This window comes from Oryctolagus cuniculus, chromosome 1, assembly GCF_964237555.1.
Source record: "Oryctolagus cuniculus chromosome 1, mOryCun1.1, whole genome shotgun sequence".
NCBI lineage: Eukaryota > Metazoa > Chordata > Mammalia > Lagomorpha > Leporidae > Oryctolagus > Oryctolagus cuniculus.
Window position 1 is genome coordinate 70094241 of NC_091432.1, and position 15742 is coordinate 70109982.

At 52.8% G+C, this 15742-nt stretch overlaps 1 protein-coding gene across 32 annotated transcripts in view; it reads right to left on the reverse strand.

Annotated features, from left to right (window-relative positions):
- Positions 1-15742, reverse strand: part of TENM4 (teneurin transmembrane protein 4) — a 2118216-nt gene that overhangs the window by 379497 nt on the left and 1722977 nt on the right. For all 32 annotated transcript variants that reach the window (XM_051821885.2, XM_051821866.2, XM_051821785.2 and 29 more), the window contains one exon: positions 11398-11667. In XM_051821885.2, coding sequence (XP_051677845.2) covers positions 11398-11667 — 270 coding nt within the window. The remainder of the gene's footprint in view (positions 1-11397; positions 11668-15742) is intronic.

A 15742-nucleotide genomic window follows, 5' to 3' on the forward strand; every position in this document is an offset into this window, starting at 1 on the left:
ACAAGAGGAATTTCAAAAGCTTGTACTGGGCTTTCCTCTAGACTTGAGCCCATGGGCCCATTCCCTTTGCTGATTTTTCCCTGTATGCATCTCAGCTGTGAGTTCACTGTGTGCTGAGCTGGGGGAGTCCTCGGGGACTCTCTGAACCTTGGGCACACCTGCCCCGGGCTCCAGGTGGAAGGTTTACTGTCAGGGTTCTGAGGCAGGTGCGGACTCATGGGCCTGAACTGAGAGACATGTCAGGTATTAAAGGGCTGTGAGCTATTACATGCCCCTTACATGACAACACCACCACTGGGGCCAAACAGCTTTGCACATCTGGCTGGGGAGAAAAAGGACACGGTAACTTCTCCACAAACAGGCCACCTTTCAGCACTGCTAACCCCGGTGCTGAGGGGACCCATCACTGAAGGCCACACAGGCAGGCAGTTGCTAGGGTAAATCCTATGGGCTCCAGCAGTTTCCCTCTTCCCTGCATACAGGTGAGGCTGCAGGGGAGGAGAGATGCCCAGGAGGCGCCTCCTTTCCCCCCTGCTTCCTCTTGGGGGAGTTTCCTTCTGCATCTCTGCAGCCCACTCTACACCCAGGAATCGCAGCTGGAATTGCAAACCGGTCTCCTTTCGTTTATGCCAGGCTTCCGACCTGCTTTGTCCATGCACCTCTCTCCTTCTTGGAGGCACATTCAGAGCAGCACTCTTGGAAGCACTTCAAAATGGAGGCAAGCAGACACAGTTAGGGGCCGGGCTGCGGAGAGGCGGAGGGAAGGAAGTTCCTCTCCAGTGTCGGGTTGCTTATTGGAAGGGAAGTCTCTTCCAGGAGACAGCAGAGCAGACTGAGATAAGTTGGCTGGAGGGACATCAGGCTTGCTGGGGCCTTTCACACCGGGCTGTGGTACCTGGGAGGCAGCTGTGGTGGTGAGAGCTGCCCGGACCAGCTGCCGCACGGAGTCACGCGCTATTGTGCAGGGGTGTGGAGCCCCACAGACTTGGGGTGCAACCCTGTCTCTGCCACGCTGCAGCTGTGTGGTCCAAGAGCACTTTCAGACAAGGACAAGACTCACACCTACCTCAAAGGCTGTCGAAAATGTCTAACAAATGTGAAGACCCTCTACCCATCAGGAAGTACTGTGCAGTAACAGTAGCATGCATCTATATAGCACTTTCTGTGTGCCAGGTACTAAACACTTAATTCATTCAGTCCTGATGTCCACACTGAGGAGGTTACCAAGACTATGTCCATTTTCCAGCTGGGGAAACTGAGGCACAGAGTGATGACAAGATTTACTTTGTGTCACACAGCCCATAAACAGAAGATCTGGGCTTTGAACCCAGGCAGGTTGACTCCAGAGTGTGTGCTTGTTAGTGTGAGTTGTTTGGTGTTGTTTGGAGGGGTTGGTCTGGTAGACTGTGAGCTACTGAAACTGCAAAACCACTGGTAGTCACTCAGATACATTTATGCTCCCACCTCCATCAGTGACACAGCCAGGGGCAAGAGCTCTGAATGCAGGCAGTCTTGGGCTAGGTACCAGCTTTGTGTTTTCCTGGCTGGCAAAGTGCTTCAGGTTTAGAGGCCTCAATTTCAACATCTGTAAAATGGGAACAGCCAGGGCCAGTGCCATGGCAGAGTGGATTAAGCTGCCACCTGCAATGCCAGCATCCCATCTAAGGACCAGTTTGAGCCCCGGTTGCTCTACTTCTGATCTAGCTCCTTGCAAATGTGTCTGCAAAAGCAGCAGAACATGGCATGAGGCAACCCACCTAGGAGACTGGGATGGAGTTCTGGGCTCCTCTGTTTGGCCTGGCCCAGCCCTGGCCATTGTGGCCATTTGGGGAGGCAGCCAGTAGATGGAAGATCTTGTCTGCTGTCTCTCTTATCTCCTCATCCCCAAATAGAATGAAAATAAATATGCATTTGAAAATAATGTATATACTAGCTGGCTTATTCTGAGTATATAATAGCAAGTATTTTTGTAATTATTGATAGGATTTGTATCTATTGATATGTATCTCAATATATTTGTATTCACTCTATCAAGCGATACAGTGAAAGGGGAAGGGGATGACGGCAGGAGAGAGGGGGAGAGAAGCAGTGAATGAGGCATTCACCCAAGCTTTTGTACTTTTCCTGATTCTCTTGGGGTCCCCGCCTGCTGAACCCTGAGCCCAATGATGCAGCTGCCACTGCGGCCAGCTGATCCTTCTAGGGCCCATGGAGTTCTGCTGTGCAGAGCCTACCAACAGCTTGACCCATCCACCTGCCCCCAACACTGTCCGGGAGGCATGACCTCCCTGTGCAGCCTGCCTGACAGCATCCCCAGGTGTGGGGGGCACACCTGCTTAGACAGCAGGCATGTCACTGCTGCTCGCCATGGAGAACTGGCTGGCAGGGTGACACATCACCTTTCTCCATTTCTCCTCTCTGTCTCCCAGGACTTAGAGACTGCACCTCTCACATACAGCATCAGCACTTAGACCCAGCCCAAGTTCTGTTTTCTAGGAAATGGAAACTAAATCAAAGTTATCAAGACAAGAGGCCAGGCATGATAGGTGCAAGCAAATGCTTTATAAACAGTCTCTGATATCTAGGTGGACTCCCTTTGAGGGATTCTCTGAGTCTAAATCTAGCAGAGGCAGGACCTGCAGTTATTGGTAAGTCAAGTTCATGGTTAACAGTGCAGGGCAACTGTATTGCGAATGTAGGTTCCAGCGAGTCCTGCAATGTCCCTTGGCTGATCTACTTGCAATTCAAAGCTAAAGGCAATTCTGGTCTTTTCAACAGCAAGATCTCCCTGATGTCTGTCCTCATCTGAGTCCAGGAAGGTATCTGTTACCTTCAGCCTCTCTCTGCTTGAAACTTTTCTGAGGCTCCTTGTCTCCTTCAGGAGCAAGGAATTCAGAGCCACCCTCTACTGCAATAGAGCCCAGCTTTCTCTCTTGTGGGGAGCAACTCGGACTAGACTGTTACTCGAATTAAGACTTATTCTATGCATCTGCTCTCCCACTATATGGCGCTGGGAGAGGAGGAAACAGCTTCTACACAGCTGCCTCCAGTTCAATCAATAAACTGTAGGACCTGCTCCTGATTGGAGGAGAGCAGCGTACTCGGCGTGTGGGTAGCAGAGTTGGGATTGGTGGAAGAGGACTATAAAGGAGGAGAGAGACAACATGCACCAGGAACATCTATCTGAAGGAACACCTGAGCAGCCCCCGAGAGAGCCAGCCGGCGGTGTGCCGCTCCCCCGCGGAAGTGGGGAAAGTGGCAGGGGGAACCGCCCTTCCACGGAGGTGGAAGGGTCGGTAGCCAACCCGGGAAGAACCAGCAGCAAACCTGGGGAGGGCCGAGCAGACAAAAGAACAGCTCAGGGTCCTGTGTCGTTCCTCCACAAAGAGGGGGAGCGACACTCTCTGGCCTCATCTCCTCCTCATGCCCACTGGCTTCAGCCAGAGCAAGCATCTGCTGTTTTCTAAACAGTCTGCCCAGAAAGGAGTCGGAGCCGAGTCCTGTGCCTGTGGGGCCAGTGCTTCCCCAGATCAGAGCAAGTTGAGCTCATTTCTGTGGGAGGCGCTTGGGGGAGGGTCTGGTCCTGTCTGAGACATCATCTTTCAAGAGGTATTTGGTGGGCTTTGCGCTGAGCCTAGTTTCAGGGAGCCAGGGTAACTATGGCCACCCTCTCTACACAAACCCACACGAGCCTCTCCTCTGCACCCCTTCCCCCCTCGTGCCCTGCTCTGCCCCAGCCCAGAGTCAGAGAGACACAGGCGATTCTGCAGGGTAGTCCACCTGTCTGGCAGACGAGCGTGAAACGCAATCTGTACGGAGGACCCAGGGGCCAGGAGCAGCCAGAGCTCATGAGCTGTGCTGGCTCCACGTCACAGTCATGTTTCTCTGCCTCGGGTCCCCTCCAGCTGCCTTCGTGCTGAGTGGTTTGAGAACCTGGCTTATGACTCATCCCCTCCCTGCAATCTCATGGGTCAGCTCTTCCTGTCGGGGAGGACAGTATGCATTTTCTGCCATCCCTACAACCCACAGCTACCGGAGGGCTCCTGGCCACTTCCGCAGGAGAGCACGTTCTCCACACCAAGGACTCCAGCTTTATCACTACACGAGCCCTGTGACCCTGGACAGGGCCATCTGGCCCCAGAACCCGTCTCCTTTCAATTGGACCATGAGCCCTGCCCAGGTACACACTCGCTCCCGGTGGGGACCTACAAACACCATCAAGGCTCCGCCATCACGAGTCATGGAATCTTCAAATTCATAGTCACATGTGCACTTTACGTGACCTCCTTCATGTGCTGTAGGTGAAGTACAAATGAAATATAAATTTCAGAGATTACCTACCATGATATATGTGAGGTCCCCTATTCCTGCATCAGTATTCTGTGTAATATTATAATTTTATGTCAGGGGGCTAGAAACATAGAATTTACTGCACAGTTGTTTCTGACCTGGGACACTCTGTCTGGACTCCGTCATGTGTGCACATCCACCTGCATCTTCATTACAACCTTAGCACAGGCATTCATTCATTGCCATGCTACAGGTGATGACACTCACAGTCAGTCACCTGCACACAATCACCCAAGTTCTCAGTGGTCAGCTGCACTTCCAAGGTCGCTCCATGTAATCTCATCAACTTGAGAGGTTGTCCCTTTGGCTGATGGGAAGACAAATGCTTGGAGAAGCGAAGTGACCTGCCCAAGGTCACACTGGGACTGGCGATGCAGCTTCAAACTGGAAGCAGACTCATCCCTGCAGTCCACAGACCCCAGCACCAGCACCAGGCTCCTGTAGGCAGGAAGCTCTTTTCCTCCTATCTGTTCCTCTCTTTCTTTCCTAAGTCATTCTGGGGTGGATGAGCTTGATGCAGGCTCAGAAACCACTCTTTCTGGAAACAGCCGAGCTTACTGGTGGGAGAAAACACCTCTCCAACACCTTTCGGTAGGAATTTTGTTATGGTGCACATGGCTGCTTCCCACTGGAATTGAAAGTCAAGTTGGTTCAAATTAAAAGCAAATTCTTGTTTGCTGCATCTCTCTGCACACCCAGTGGGTCTTAGCCGAGTTTTAAGAATGCAATCTATCTTAATTTAGCACAGCTTTGAAGATCCCTGACTCCCTTCTCCTCCTTGCCTGCTTCAGAAGGAGGGTACGGTGGCACTGCTCTGTGCAGTCCACCAGAAAGGAAACAGCTGAGCAGCAGGGGAGTGGATATGAGGTGCGTTTAACCTGGGTCAGGACATCTCAAAGTCCTTTGACAGAAATTTCTGGGGCTGGTGCTGTGGCGCAGCGGGTTAACCCACTGCCTACATCCCACATGGGCTTCAGTTCTTGTCCTGGCTGCTCCACTTTCAGTCCACCTCCCTGCCAGTGGCCTGGGAAAACCAACAGAAGATGGCCCAAGTGTTTGGGGCCCTCCCAACCAGATGGGAGACCCAGATGAAGCTCCTTGCTCCAGCCTGACCCAGCACTGGCTGTTGTGGCCATCTGGGGAGTGAACCACAGGGTGGAAGATCTCTCTTTCAAAATGAATAAATAAATCTTTTTAAAAAACCAAGAAACTCCCAAGAACAGCAATGCTAGTAGTTCCCAGGTTACACGGGCAATCCCAAAAGAGAACTATGGAGAAGAGGCGCCCGGTCAAACTTCCCTAAGGCAGGTGGATGTGACAGAGTGGAAGGAACAGCTGGGATTATGGCTATGGCAAGCCAAGATTATAACAGCAGCAGCAGCAAAAAGATGGCACCAAGAGTCTCATGGGGAAGACAAGGCAAGGCTGGAATGGGAGTTAAGCAGCAGGGTCAGAAACCAAGAGGATTGGCACAGGATGCAGTGGGGTGTGAGCAACAGACAAGGGATGTGGCTCATGGTCAGTCACTTCCTACAAGAGGGAGCATGGGACAGGGTATGGAATATTCTGGTGACAAAAGGACCCACATCTGGGCTGAAATAGCTGCGAGGTTAGAAGGATTGGATGGGAGCCCCCACTCCTTTAAGATTTATTTTTATTTATTCGAAAGAGTTACAGAGAGGTAGAGACAGAGAGAGAGAGGTCTTCCATCTGCTGGTTCACTCCCCAGTTGGCCGCAATGGCTGGAGCTGCGCTGATCCCAAGCCAGGAGCCAGGAGCTTCTTCTGGGTCTCCCATGTGGGTTCAGGGGCTCAAGGACTTGGGCCATCTTCTACTGCTTTCCCAGGCCATAGCAGAGAATTGGATCAGAAGGGGAGCGACCGGGACTAGAACTGGCGCCCATATGGGATGCCAGTGCTGCAGGCCGGGGCTTTAACCTACTGCGCCACAGTGCCGGCCCCAAGCTCCCACTCCTTTAAGAGTTCCAGGGAAAGCCCATTTTGAACATAGAACCTAACAGTGTGAGGCTGCCTCAGTGCTACCAAGCAGCTCTGCTCCTTTCACCAGGGGCAGATGTGACCCTTACTGACCCCACCCTCTCCAGGGTACTGCGCGGTGCCTCTGTCTGTAACAGCCTACTCTCAACACAGCTTCTGGAATGATCCTGGTGAGATCCTTCCTGGCTCCCCTCACATGGGTCTGTGCACCCACAGCCCTGGGTCAGCTCTCTGGCCTGCCACACTGGCCCCCTGCCGCTGTTCAAACAAGCCACATCAGCCCTGGCACCTGCCCTCCCTTCAGTCCGGGTTCCTTCCAGGATTGCTTCTCCTCTGGACATTCTTACCACTCCCTCCCTTACCTCCAACAAGGCCTTGCGCTAGGCTCCCTTCTCTGGCTACCCCATCTCAAACCATGACCTCCTCCCTCACCCTGGGACTCAGCTGTCCTTCCTGTAACACATACCCTCATGACGCATCATACCAAGTTTTTTAGCTTGTTCACCATCAGTCTCCTCATCTACACATTAGAATGATGGAGGCAGGTTGGTCAGACCCCTGCTGGGACCACAATACCTAGAACAGGAGCTGGAATACAGTAGGTGCTCAAGAAATAGCAAGCACAGAAAACCCATTTCACAGGCAAACTTCATGTCCCAGTGCTTTCTGTCCTGCCTCCTCCTCTACCACACACGCTAACGCTCCAGCCCCTGGGATGCACTTTCTATTGTTACCTCCTCGCCTTGCCTGTTCCAGTCCTTTCCACTCCTCACAGCCAGGGACCAGCACTTCTTTGCATGAGACCATCTATGACACCTCCTGGTTGGAATTTTATCTTAAGCCTCTACAATCCCTACTCCAAATGTCTTTTCTCCAGCAAGTCACAATTTGAGACTGGCCTGGTTTGATCTCCAGCTCCTAATCAGCTCCCTAAGGGTACAGATTCATTTTCCTTTCTGGGAGTTTCTAACATCAACAAACTAGTTTATGTTCCAGATACAGCAAGAATTCTCTTCCAGACTTCATCCATTTATGCAGTAAGCTAATGAAAACATTTCTATAAAACAGGGCCAACTGTAGAGCACAGTGGTTAAGACAGATGATAGGCACTGGAGACGGACAGGTCTGGACCAACCCTCAGCTCTGCTACCCATGAGTGGTGGACCCTTCAGCAAGTCAGCTCCTCTCTCCAGATCTCAGTGCCCTTAGCTAGAAAACGAGAGGAGGTTAATACTCAATGGATGGGGCCGATGCTGTGGCCTAGTGGGTTAAGCCACTGCCTGTGGCGCCAGTATCTCATATGGATGCTGGTTCAAGTCCCAGCTACTCCACTTCCAACCCAGCTCCCTGCTAATGCATTTGGGAAAGCAGAAGATGGCTCAGGTGCTAGGGCCCCTGCACCCATGTGGGAGACCCTGAAGAAGCTCCAGGCTTCGTATAGGCTCAGCTCCAGCCATTGTAGCCATTTGGGGAATGAAACAGAGGATAAAAGACCTCTCTCTGCCTCTAACTCTGCCTTTCAAATAAGGAAATAAATCTTTTTAAAAAATAAGACTCAATAGGCTTGTTGTGGGTGAGGCCCTCAATACTCTGGGGGCATGCTCTGGTCATCTTTGGAACTTGGCGGGGCTCCCAGTTTACACAAATGTCTCATGGGAAACTCTGTCCCACTTGGAGACTCCAATCCCCTGAAGACAGCAGGTGCCTCTGCATGCCTGGGAGGAAGTGTGGGCTGGCACTAAGGCAGCAGTCAACACGGGGGTCCGGTCCCCACCTTGTCCAATGGCACCCAAGTCCCGCTGCAGAAGATGCTGTCCTGTCATTCCTGCTGTGCAGTGGGCTGGGCTGCTGTGTTACCCTGACCACTCTGTGACTTCACGACACATTCTTACAGCTCTTACGGGTAAGGGGCCGGGGAGGGTAGAAGATGTACTGAGTTGAACTGGTAATGAACTGCTTTCTGACCGTGCTTAGAGATGCTCACCTCATCTGCTGGTTCGCCATCAGCAGTCTGGCTGCCTAATTAGATTAACCAATAATTTCCCTTTTGACACTGGGCTGCTTGAGGATTTGGGGGGTAACTCTGCTTCTATCCCATTGGTTCTTGTCTAAGGGAATCGCTCAATTTAGCTCTAGGATTCAAGCACACAGTCCATTCTCACCATCTCCCCAGCCGACCGGGCCTCGTCATGCCTCCGAGTGTTGCCTCGCGCCACTGCCTCCACTGGGAATGCTCGCCTCAGATCCGTCGTGCTCAGAGAAATCCTCGCAGGCCTCTGAGCCCAGGTGCACACCGCGAGCGGAATGAAGGAACGTGCCTGGGCACCCTCAGGCAAAACGAGTGGCTGCTTTACCATCATCCGCAGCTCGTTAGAAAATTAATATTAATGGCTAATGTGAATTAAGGACCAACGCAGGCCAGATGTTTCTCAAACAGTGTAGAACCAATCACAGCAGTCCTTCAAGGAGGGAAGATGGCATTGGCATTTTTTGTATTTTTAAAAACTGGGTGAGGTAAAATATATATAACAAAATCCAATCTTTTATTTTTTTTGGTGTTCAGGCATTTAGCATGTTTGCAATAGTGTCCAGCTATTGTTACTATTCATTTCCGGAACATTCTCTGGATCCCAAACTGAAGCTCTGTGCTCACTAAACCCAGCCACTGCTCCTGCCCCACTGAGATCTGGTGACCCCTGGCTTCTCGCTTGCAGATTGAGGAAACTGTGGCTCAGAGATGTGAAGGGACTTGCCCAAGGTCACCCAGCTGGGGCCTGAGGCCAGTCGTCCTCTCTGGACGCTGATGCTGGTGGTCTCTGTGCCTCCTGCCTTCCCCAGACACTGCCCCTACGCCTCTATTAGAGCACAGGACCACAGGGAGAGGTTCCTTCTCCACCTGCCCCTTGATCCATCGCCACTCTGCATTCTACATGAATGCCTGGCCTGCTGAAGGAGCTCAGCACAGAGACAGAACAAATCACAGGCCGAGTCAACTAGTGACACCGTGTCATCCTGACCCAGGGGTGGCGAACGGAGCTCAGACTGCAACCTCGGCTCTGTAAAAAGCCTGTGCCGAATGCCCACGACATGCCCGGTGTGCCAGCTCTTCCTCACAGCCGCCAGCCTGCAAGGCCCCTCTCAGCAGAAAAGGCCTGAGGGCTGGGCTCTGCCTGGGGGGCAAGATTTGTGTTTACATTACCCAGTCAATTCTGTATTTATTTTAGATATTAAGCAGTGACATAAAAGCTGCTGACATTAACCTTCAGGGGTAGAAATTGGCTTTAATGGACCCCATAAAAGTTCTTATTGATGGCAGCTGCAGGCAGCATGGCCGTGACCTCAGCAGAAGCCTCCACCGCTATCAATATTGTTGACAATGACTATTGACTAATGCCCGGCCAGGCGTGGAGGCATAGCCGAGGCTCCGTGGCTGCAAGAGGCCGGGGGCGATGCTTTGCATTGCCCATTTATCTGCTAAGGATCTCCCAGAACCCAGCTGCGCATTTCTGGCAGCCTCCGTTGGGAGTCCAGCGCCCTCACTGACTTCACCAGGCCCAGGTTAAAGGCTAGAGCAAGCCGAGTTGCGAGCTGAGCTTTGCCGATGTGCTGGTGGTGGTGTCAGCTGACCTGCTTAGAGTCTCAGTTTTTTCATCTGGCAAATGGAATGCCCTTGCGTTACCATGAGGATGAAGGCGCTCTCCCATGTGCCTGCCACAGGCTCTTGGCACAAGGACCCTCCTTGGTGCTGCCCGGTGTAAAACATGGCCGACAATGATATATCCCCGGAGCTCAGCTCCAGCAGGGCTGCCGAAAACCTCGAAAGTGAGCCCTTCCCACCAGCAGTGAAGGGCGGTAGGTAGACCAGCTGTCATCTTTTTCTCCACACACCTCCCAGCCCTGGGGAGGAGCAGTGACGGGGATGGAGGAAGGAGTCTGGAGCTGGCACTCCAGAGGTCGCGGGGAAGTTGCAGCGAAGATTCTCATGTTTTGTCATTTCCATGATTTTTGTTTGACTTTGAGTTGACAAGCAGTCATCCATGGGACTAATGGGGTACAATGTGGTCCTGACATACAGATGCTTCCTGACTTATGATGAGATGATTGGAATTTGAGGCTCTCTCTCACGGACAGTGGAGTTACCAAAGTCCAAAGCCTCGCAAGTCAAGCCGGCATTTAATAACCTAACCTACCAGACACCACAACTTAGCATCTCCTACCTTAATCATGTTCTCAGCACTCACAGAAGCTGACAGGTGGGCAAAATCACCTAACACAGAGCCTGTTCCGTGGTCAAGCTGAGTATCGCATGTGATTTGTTGAATACTGCCTCCGAAGTGAAAAGAGAATGGTGGGACAGGTACACTTTCACACCACTGTGCCGTCAGCAGTCGGCAGCTACCTTGTGTGGGTGCATTCCAGAACAACCCAATCAAATCAATCAACATATTATCACCTCACTTTTTCATGTGTGTTTGTATGTGTGGTAAGACCATTCAAAGTGTACTCTTCTAACAATTGGGAAGAACACAGGACATTCTTATTAACTGCAGTCACTATGCTGCGCAACTCGTAAACCATGCACACTTATTTCCCCTTTGATCAACATCTCCCCTCCACGAGGAGTTTCAAATTTTCCCTAAATGGTAGTCTGGGTGGAGTCTCCATCCTCTGACCAACACAAAATGTCGGGCACCTGGAGGCTGGAGATTGCCCAAGGCGGACTCAGGCAGGACCAGGCACTGCTCATTCCATAGAGGACACTGTCCCGTGTCCCCTCTGTTCCTCCAAACATAGGCACCTAGCAAGCAATAGCCCAGCCCTGTCGGCACCTCCCTGATCGGGACAGAAAGGGCAGTGGCCAATCCTGGCATGTCACCCACAAGGGGCTATGTCACATGACTGTGCACGAGGCTCTGACTTTCGACCACTGAGAGCAAAGCAGTTTCACCAAGTTCACCAGAGTCGGAAGCGACAGGGTGTAAATCAATACTGTGGCAAAAACCCCAGCCCACAACCTCCATGCCTGGCATAGGCCAAACGGACCACTTACCAGTCTCCGTGTTCTCGTGCTCCGTGTCTGTGAGCGTGAGGTTGGAGTTGGCGCGACTGGACAGGCAGGAGCTGCGCCCCGACCGCGTGCTCCGGCCCCACAGCCGCACGGGGTGCTCGGGGGACAGAACAGTATCAGCCTCCATGTCGGCATCGGAGCTGGCGCCCATGGAGTAGCCACAGTGGGGGAGGCCGATGTCCGTCCGGTACAGGGTCCCATGAGGAGGCGTCACCTCCCCCAGCCCCAGCTCACGCAGGCTGAAATTCGCACCTGGGAGGAGAAACACGTGAACCCATGTCAGCGTCTCCAGCAGAAGCCCCAGCCTCCCCCAGGATTCACGGTGGCTCTTGGAACCGACTGTGGGGGTTCCACGTCCATGCCTTTAGTTCTAGCTACTTCCTCTGCCTGTAGGGCTCTTCCTGCCCCTTCTCCTCCAGCCCAGATCCTCTACTTCTCCTAGGGCCCTAATCAGGTGCACCTGCTCTGTCTCTCAGTGCCTACACTTGGGAAGAACCTGCTGCTGCTGCCTTCTGCCCTTTCTCCAGTCCTTGGCCTTGGTCACACTGCACAGTGGGGCTGCAGGGCCTGACTATGCCAGAGAGGACCTAACCGCTTGTTCATTTCTAAATCCCTGTGCCCACAACTAAATCCATATTCAGAAGGAGCTCAATTAATGTCTGTTAAGTTGCATGGAGGGTTCTGATCTCCTCCCCCGGGCAGGACTTGTCAGTACGTCTGGAGCAGGGCAGAAGCCCAGCCGATGAGCCCTAAGTGGCGCCCCTGGGACCAGCAGTTCAGGAGCACCCAGATCAGGAGCGTGAAGAAGTTGGTGACCCGCAAAGTCAGCCTTGCACAAGGAAAGGGGGCTGGATTGCAGCAGGCAGTCAGCAGAAACCGGTCTTTTAGGGGCTCAGGTAGGACTCAGGATGCCCAGGAATGAGGCAGGGGCAGATGTGGCTGAGTGGAGTTCCCCAAGGTTAGTGTTGCAGGGGCAAAGAGAACAGTGACTGAGCAGGGAGCAGGGCATCTGTGTCACTCCTGAATGTCAATTCAACGGCTACTCAGGGACAGCCCCTCCCACGCTTCTCATATTCCATGATTGTCTTCAGGGGTTAAGGAAGAGGGGGTGTAGGAAAGCACTAAGTGTCATTCCCAATCAAAACAACAATCTGGCGAAACGGACCGATGATCAGCTAGTGCCCACAACGGCAGCAGCTCCTGCTGACCCTGGGTATTCGCGGAGATACAGCAATGAGCAGTGGTGCCTAGCTCCACGGCGCTGACAGCACAGTGTTTCTCAAACATAAAACTAAGGAGCAAAATCCAGAGTGAGGAGCACAGAGGCAGAATGTGAGATGTCTGGTGGGTGGGGGCTCAGAGAGCACACGGGAACAGAGCAGACAGGAGAGGTGGATGCCCAAGCCTATAACCATGGCTAGGACTAGGAGGAGGAGCTGCCAGAGAGGCAGCAGGGAAAGGCAGCAGAGACGGCGTCCTATTACAATTGGGTCTCACTCTTACTCAACAACCCTGCTCTCCCGGAGTGGCCTTGTCATCTCTGTATCCAACACCTGTCACCCCTACTGCAGGGCTGGCACTCAGTAAATGAAACACACACACTCTGGCAGCTCTCTGCAGCATGGATAACAAAAGAGGGAGACAGGTTGGGGTGCTGCAGTAACACAGGCTGCAGAGCGAGGCTGCGGCAGTGGGAGGTGATGTGCCCGAATCTGCTCCCCAGGCGGCTCATGAGGGCACAGCCTTGGTTTCAGGTTTAAGTCATGTGAGACTCCCACAATGGTTGGTAAATACCGTCACTGGCTTCTGAGCCACCTCAGTGCCTCCCAGGCTCTGCTCTGCCTACTCCAGTACCTTCCCTACTCTGACTCCCCATTCCCTCCTGATCCAGTTTCTAAACAAATGGCTGGTGTCAGCAGGCTTGGCATAGCAGGTGCCTCTGCGCTGTGTTCAGTGGCCAGGCAGACATTCTGATTGGCTACGGCCAGGGCCAGACCAGATGTGAAGTATTTTGAGTCTCACCCCTGTGTGTCATACTCCAATCTGCCCTCATAGTTTGCCTGCCTTCTAACGAAAAAAAAAAAAACACCCTCCAAACTGGAGCCAAAATCCCTCAGTCCACTTCCCTCTCTCCATGCACCCCACTCCCTGGCCCCTCTCTGAATGACAGTCCGCACTCCTGTCCTGCTCCCCTCCCCCAGCCCAGCTTTCTGCAATATTGGGCTGGCCTTCTCAGGAGAGGCCACTCACATGTTATGAAGAATGACTGCTCCATTTAGTGAGAAATCAAATTTGTTTGCCACAAACAGCCTGGGCTGCACTGACTTCCATATGGCTCACCCTGCATAGCCTTTTGAGAATCCAGACTCTCAGCACCCATATGAGGGACCTGAGGCGTCTCTGGACTGGGACGACGCAAGAGCACAACCAACCCCAAGGACTCAGTGCTGCTGTGGAGCCAGCTGGCCCCTATGATGTGTGAGCTTGTAAGATTTCATCAGCTGTGAGGAGTCCTTGGGGTCTGCTACCTCTATGTCCCTTTGGCCTGTTTCCTGAGGAGTCAGGACACAGGTCAACATCCTGCCTCACTCAACACCAGGCTCTGCAATCTTGGGCCACTGATTGCCATGGCTTCCACGTTCTTGCCTTTCACTGGGATGGTCATCCCCGACCTGTACCTTTAAAGGGTTTTTGAGGATCGAGGGTAGTCATGGAAGGGAATAGAGCTTTGTGAAATGCTATGCACCTGCTTGCTGCTGAAATGAGCACGTTCCTTGGTTGTTCCAAAGATGAGATGGGCTCCTCTCTTGACCCTCATGTGTGAGGGCAGCATCCAAGTGGGGCAGGACAGAGCTAGAAGAACCTTTGTTTTTCTTCCTCCCCACATTTTGAGACTCAGAGGTGGTAAATCAGAGCCAAGAGCAATTACAAAGCAGCTGGTCTGTGCCAGGCACCAGTGTCGAGTGCTTATTTCCAGTCCTCATCAATCCTCTGTCATCTTAGGTTCTGTGGTCCCATTGCACAGTTGGGGAAGCTGAGAGCACTAGCAATGGCAGAGCCAGAGTTCAAACCCAGATCTCTTGGCTGCCAGAGCTTAAGCTCTTGAACCACAAACTGGGCAACAGCTGCAGAGCCCTCTTCTTCCAAGTGCAAGAGGCAGCCCTGCTAACAGGTCACTTTCCTGGGAATCCAGGCCTGTGGGGAAGAATGGCAATGAGAAGGCCTTGGATAGGCTTGTGTGTGGGAGAGAGAGACAGTGACCTCCTTCTGCTATGGTCTGGGGCATCCTTGTTGAAAGATTCCACAACGCTATAAAAATGTGCATACATTTCACAGCCCGGTGCATGGCTGACCGTGTCCATGGAGAAAGAGGGAAGGGCTCATCTGGGATTGGTGGTGTATGAGTCGGCTTTTCATCCCTGTAACAGAACACCTGAGGAAGTCACTTATGAAGGAAGGAGGCTGATTTTTCCTCCCGGTTTTGGAGGTTCACAGTCCAAGATCAGGTACAGCCTACTGGTTCAGCGGTCTGGTGAGTCCAGAGGGTATCAGTGGCAGAGGCGTACAGAGGAAGGGTCACAGGCAAGGCAGGAAGGAGAGAGAGTGGGCCGGGCCTGACTCAGGCTTATGTAACCAACTCTCTCCTGGGAATTACCTTCTGAGGGCACGCCCCTAGGAACCTAAGGACCTCCCAGCAGGTGCACCTCCTAAACGCCAAGAACTGATGACTTTGGGGCTCAAACCTAGGGTTAGTTAGGGAGCCAAATCATGATCAAACCATAGCAGGTAGTGACCCACCAGGCAGCAGAGAGGGCTCCAGGTTCTGCAGGCAGAAAAACAGCTATCACTGGGGCATCCGTGTAGGAAGGCACCATGGCAGCAGGTGTGTGAACCAAGCTTGGATTAGTGGGGCAGGACCATGGGTGGCGAGTGCAGATAGGCAGGGGACAGCATCTAGGAAGACAAGCAAGTTGGGAAGGCCCTCTTGGGCCAGGTTCAGGGGCTCAGTTTAAGGGCGCTGCAGGGTCGTCCCCCAGCTTCACTCTGGCTGCAGTGCAGAGAATGGCCCCGGGAGCCAGCTCTGGGTGGTGGGCTATCAGTGGTTAACCCTCCGAGAGATGGTGGAGGCTGGCACCGGGAAGTGGCAGCGAGGAGGAGTGGCTTGGGAAAGTCTTCCAGGTAGGCTGGACAGGCACCAGTGAATACTGAGTGTGGGACGCGAACACGAGAGGGTCAGGCACTGACTTAGCCTCTCAACTATTAAATGCTAAGTTCTAAGCATCTCAGCAATGTCTTATTCTCAAAGCTACATGGGATTGATACAAAG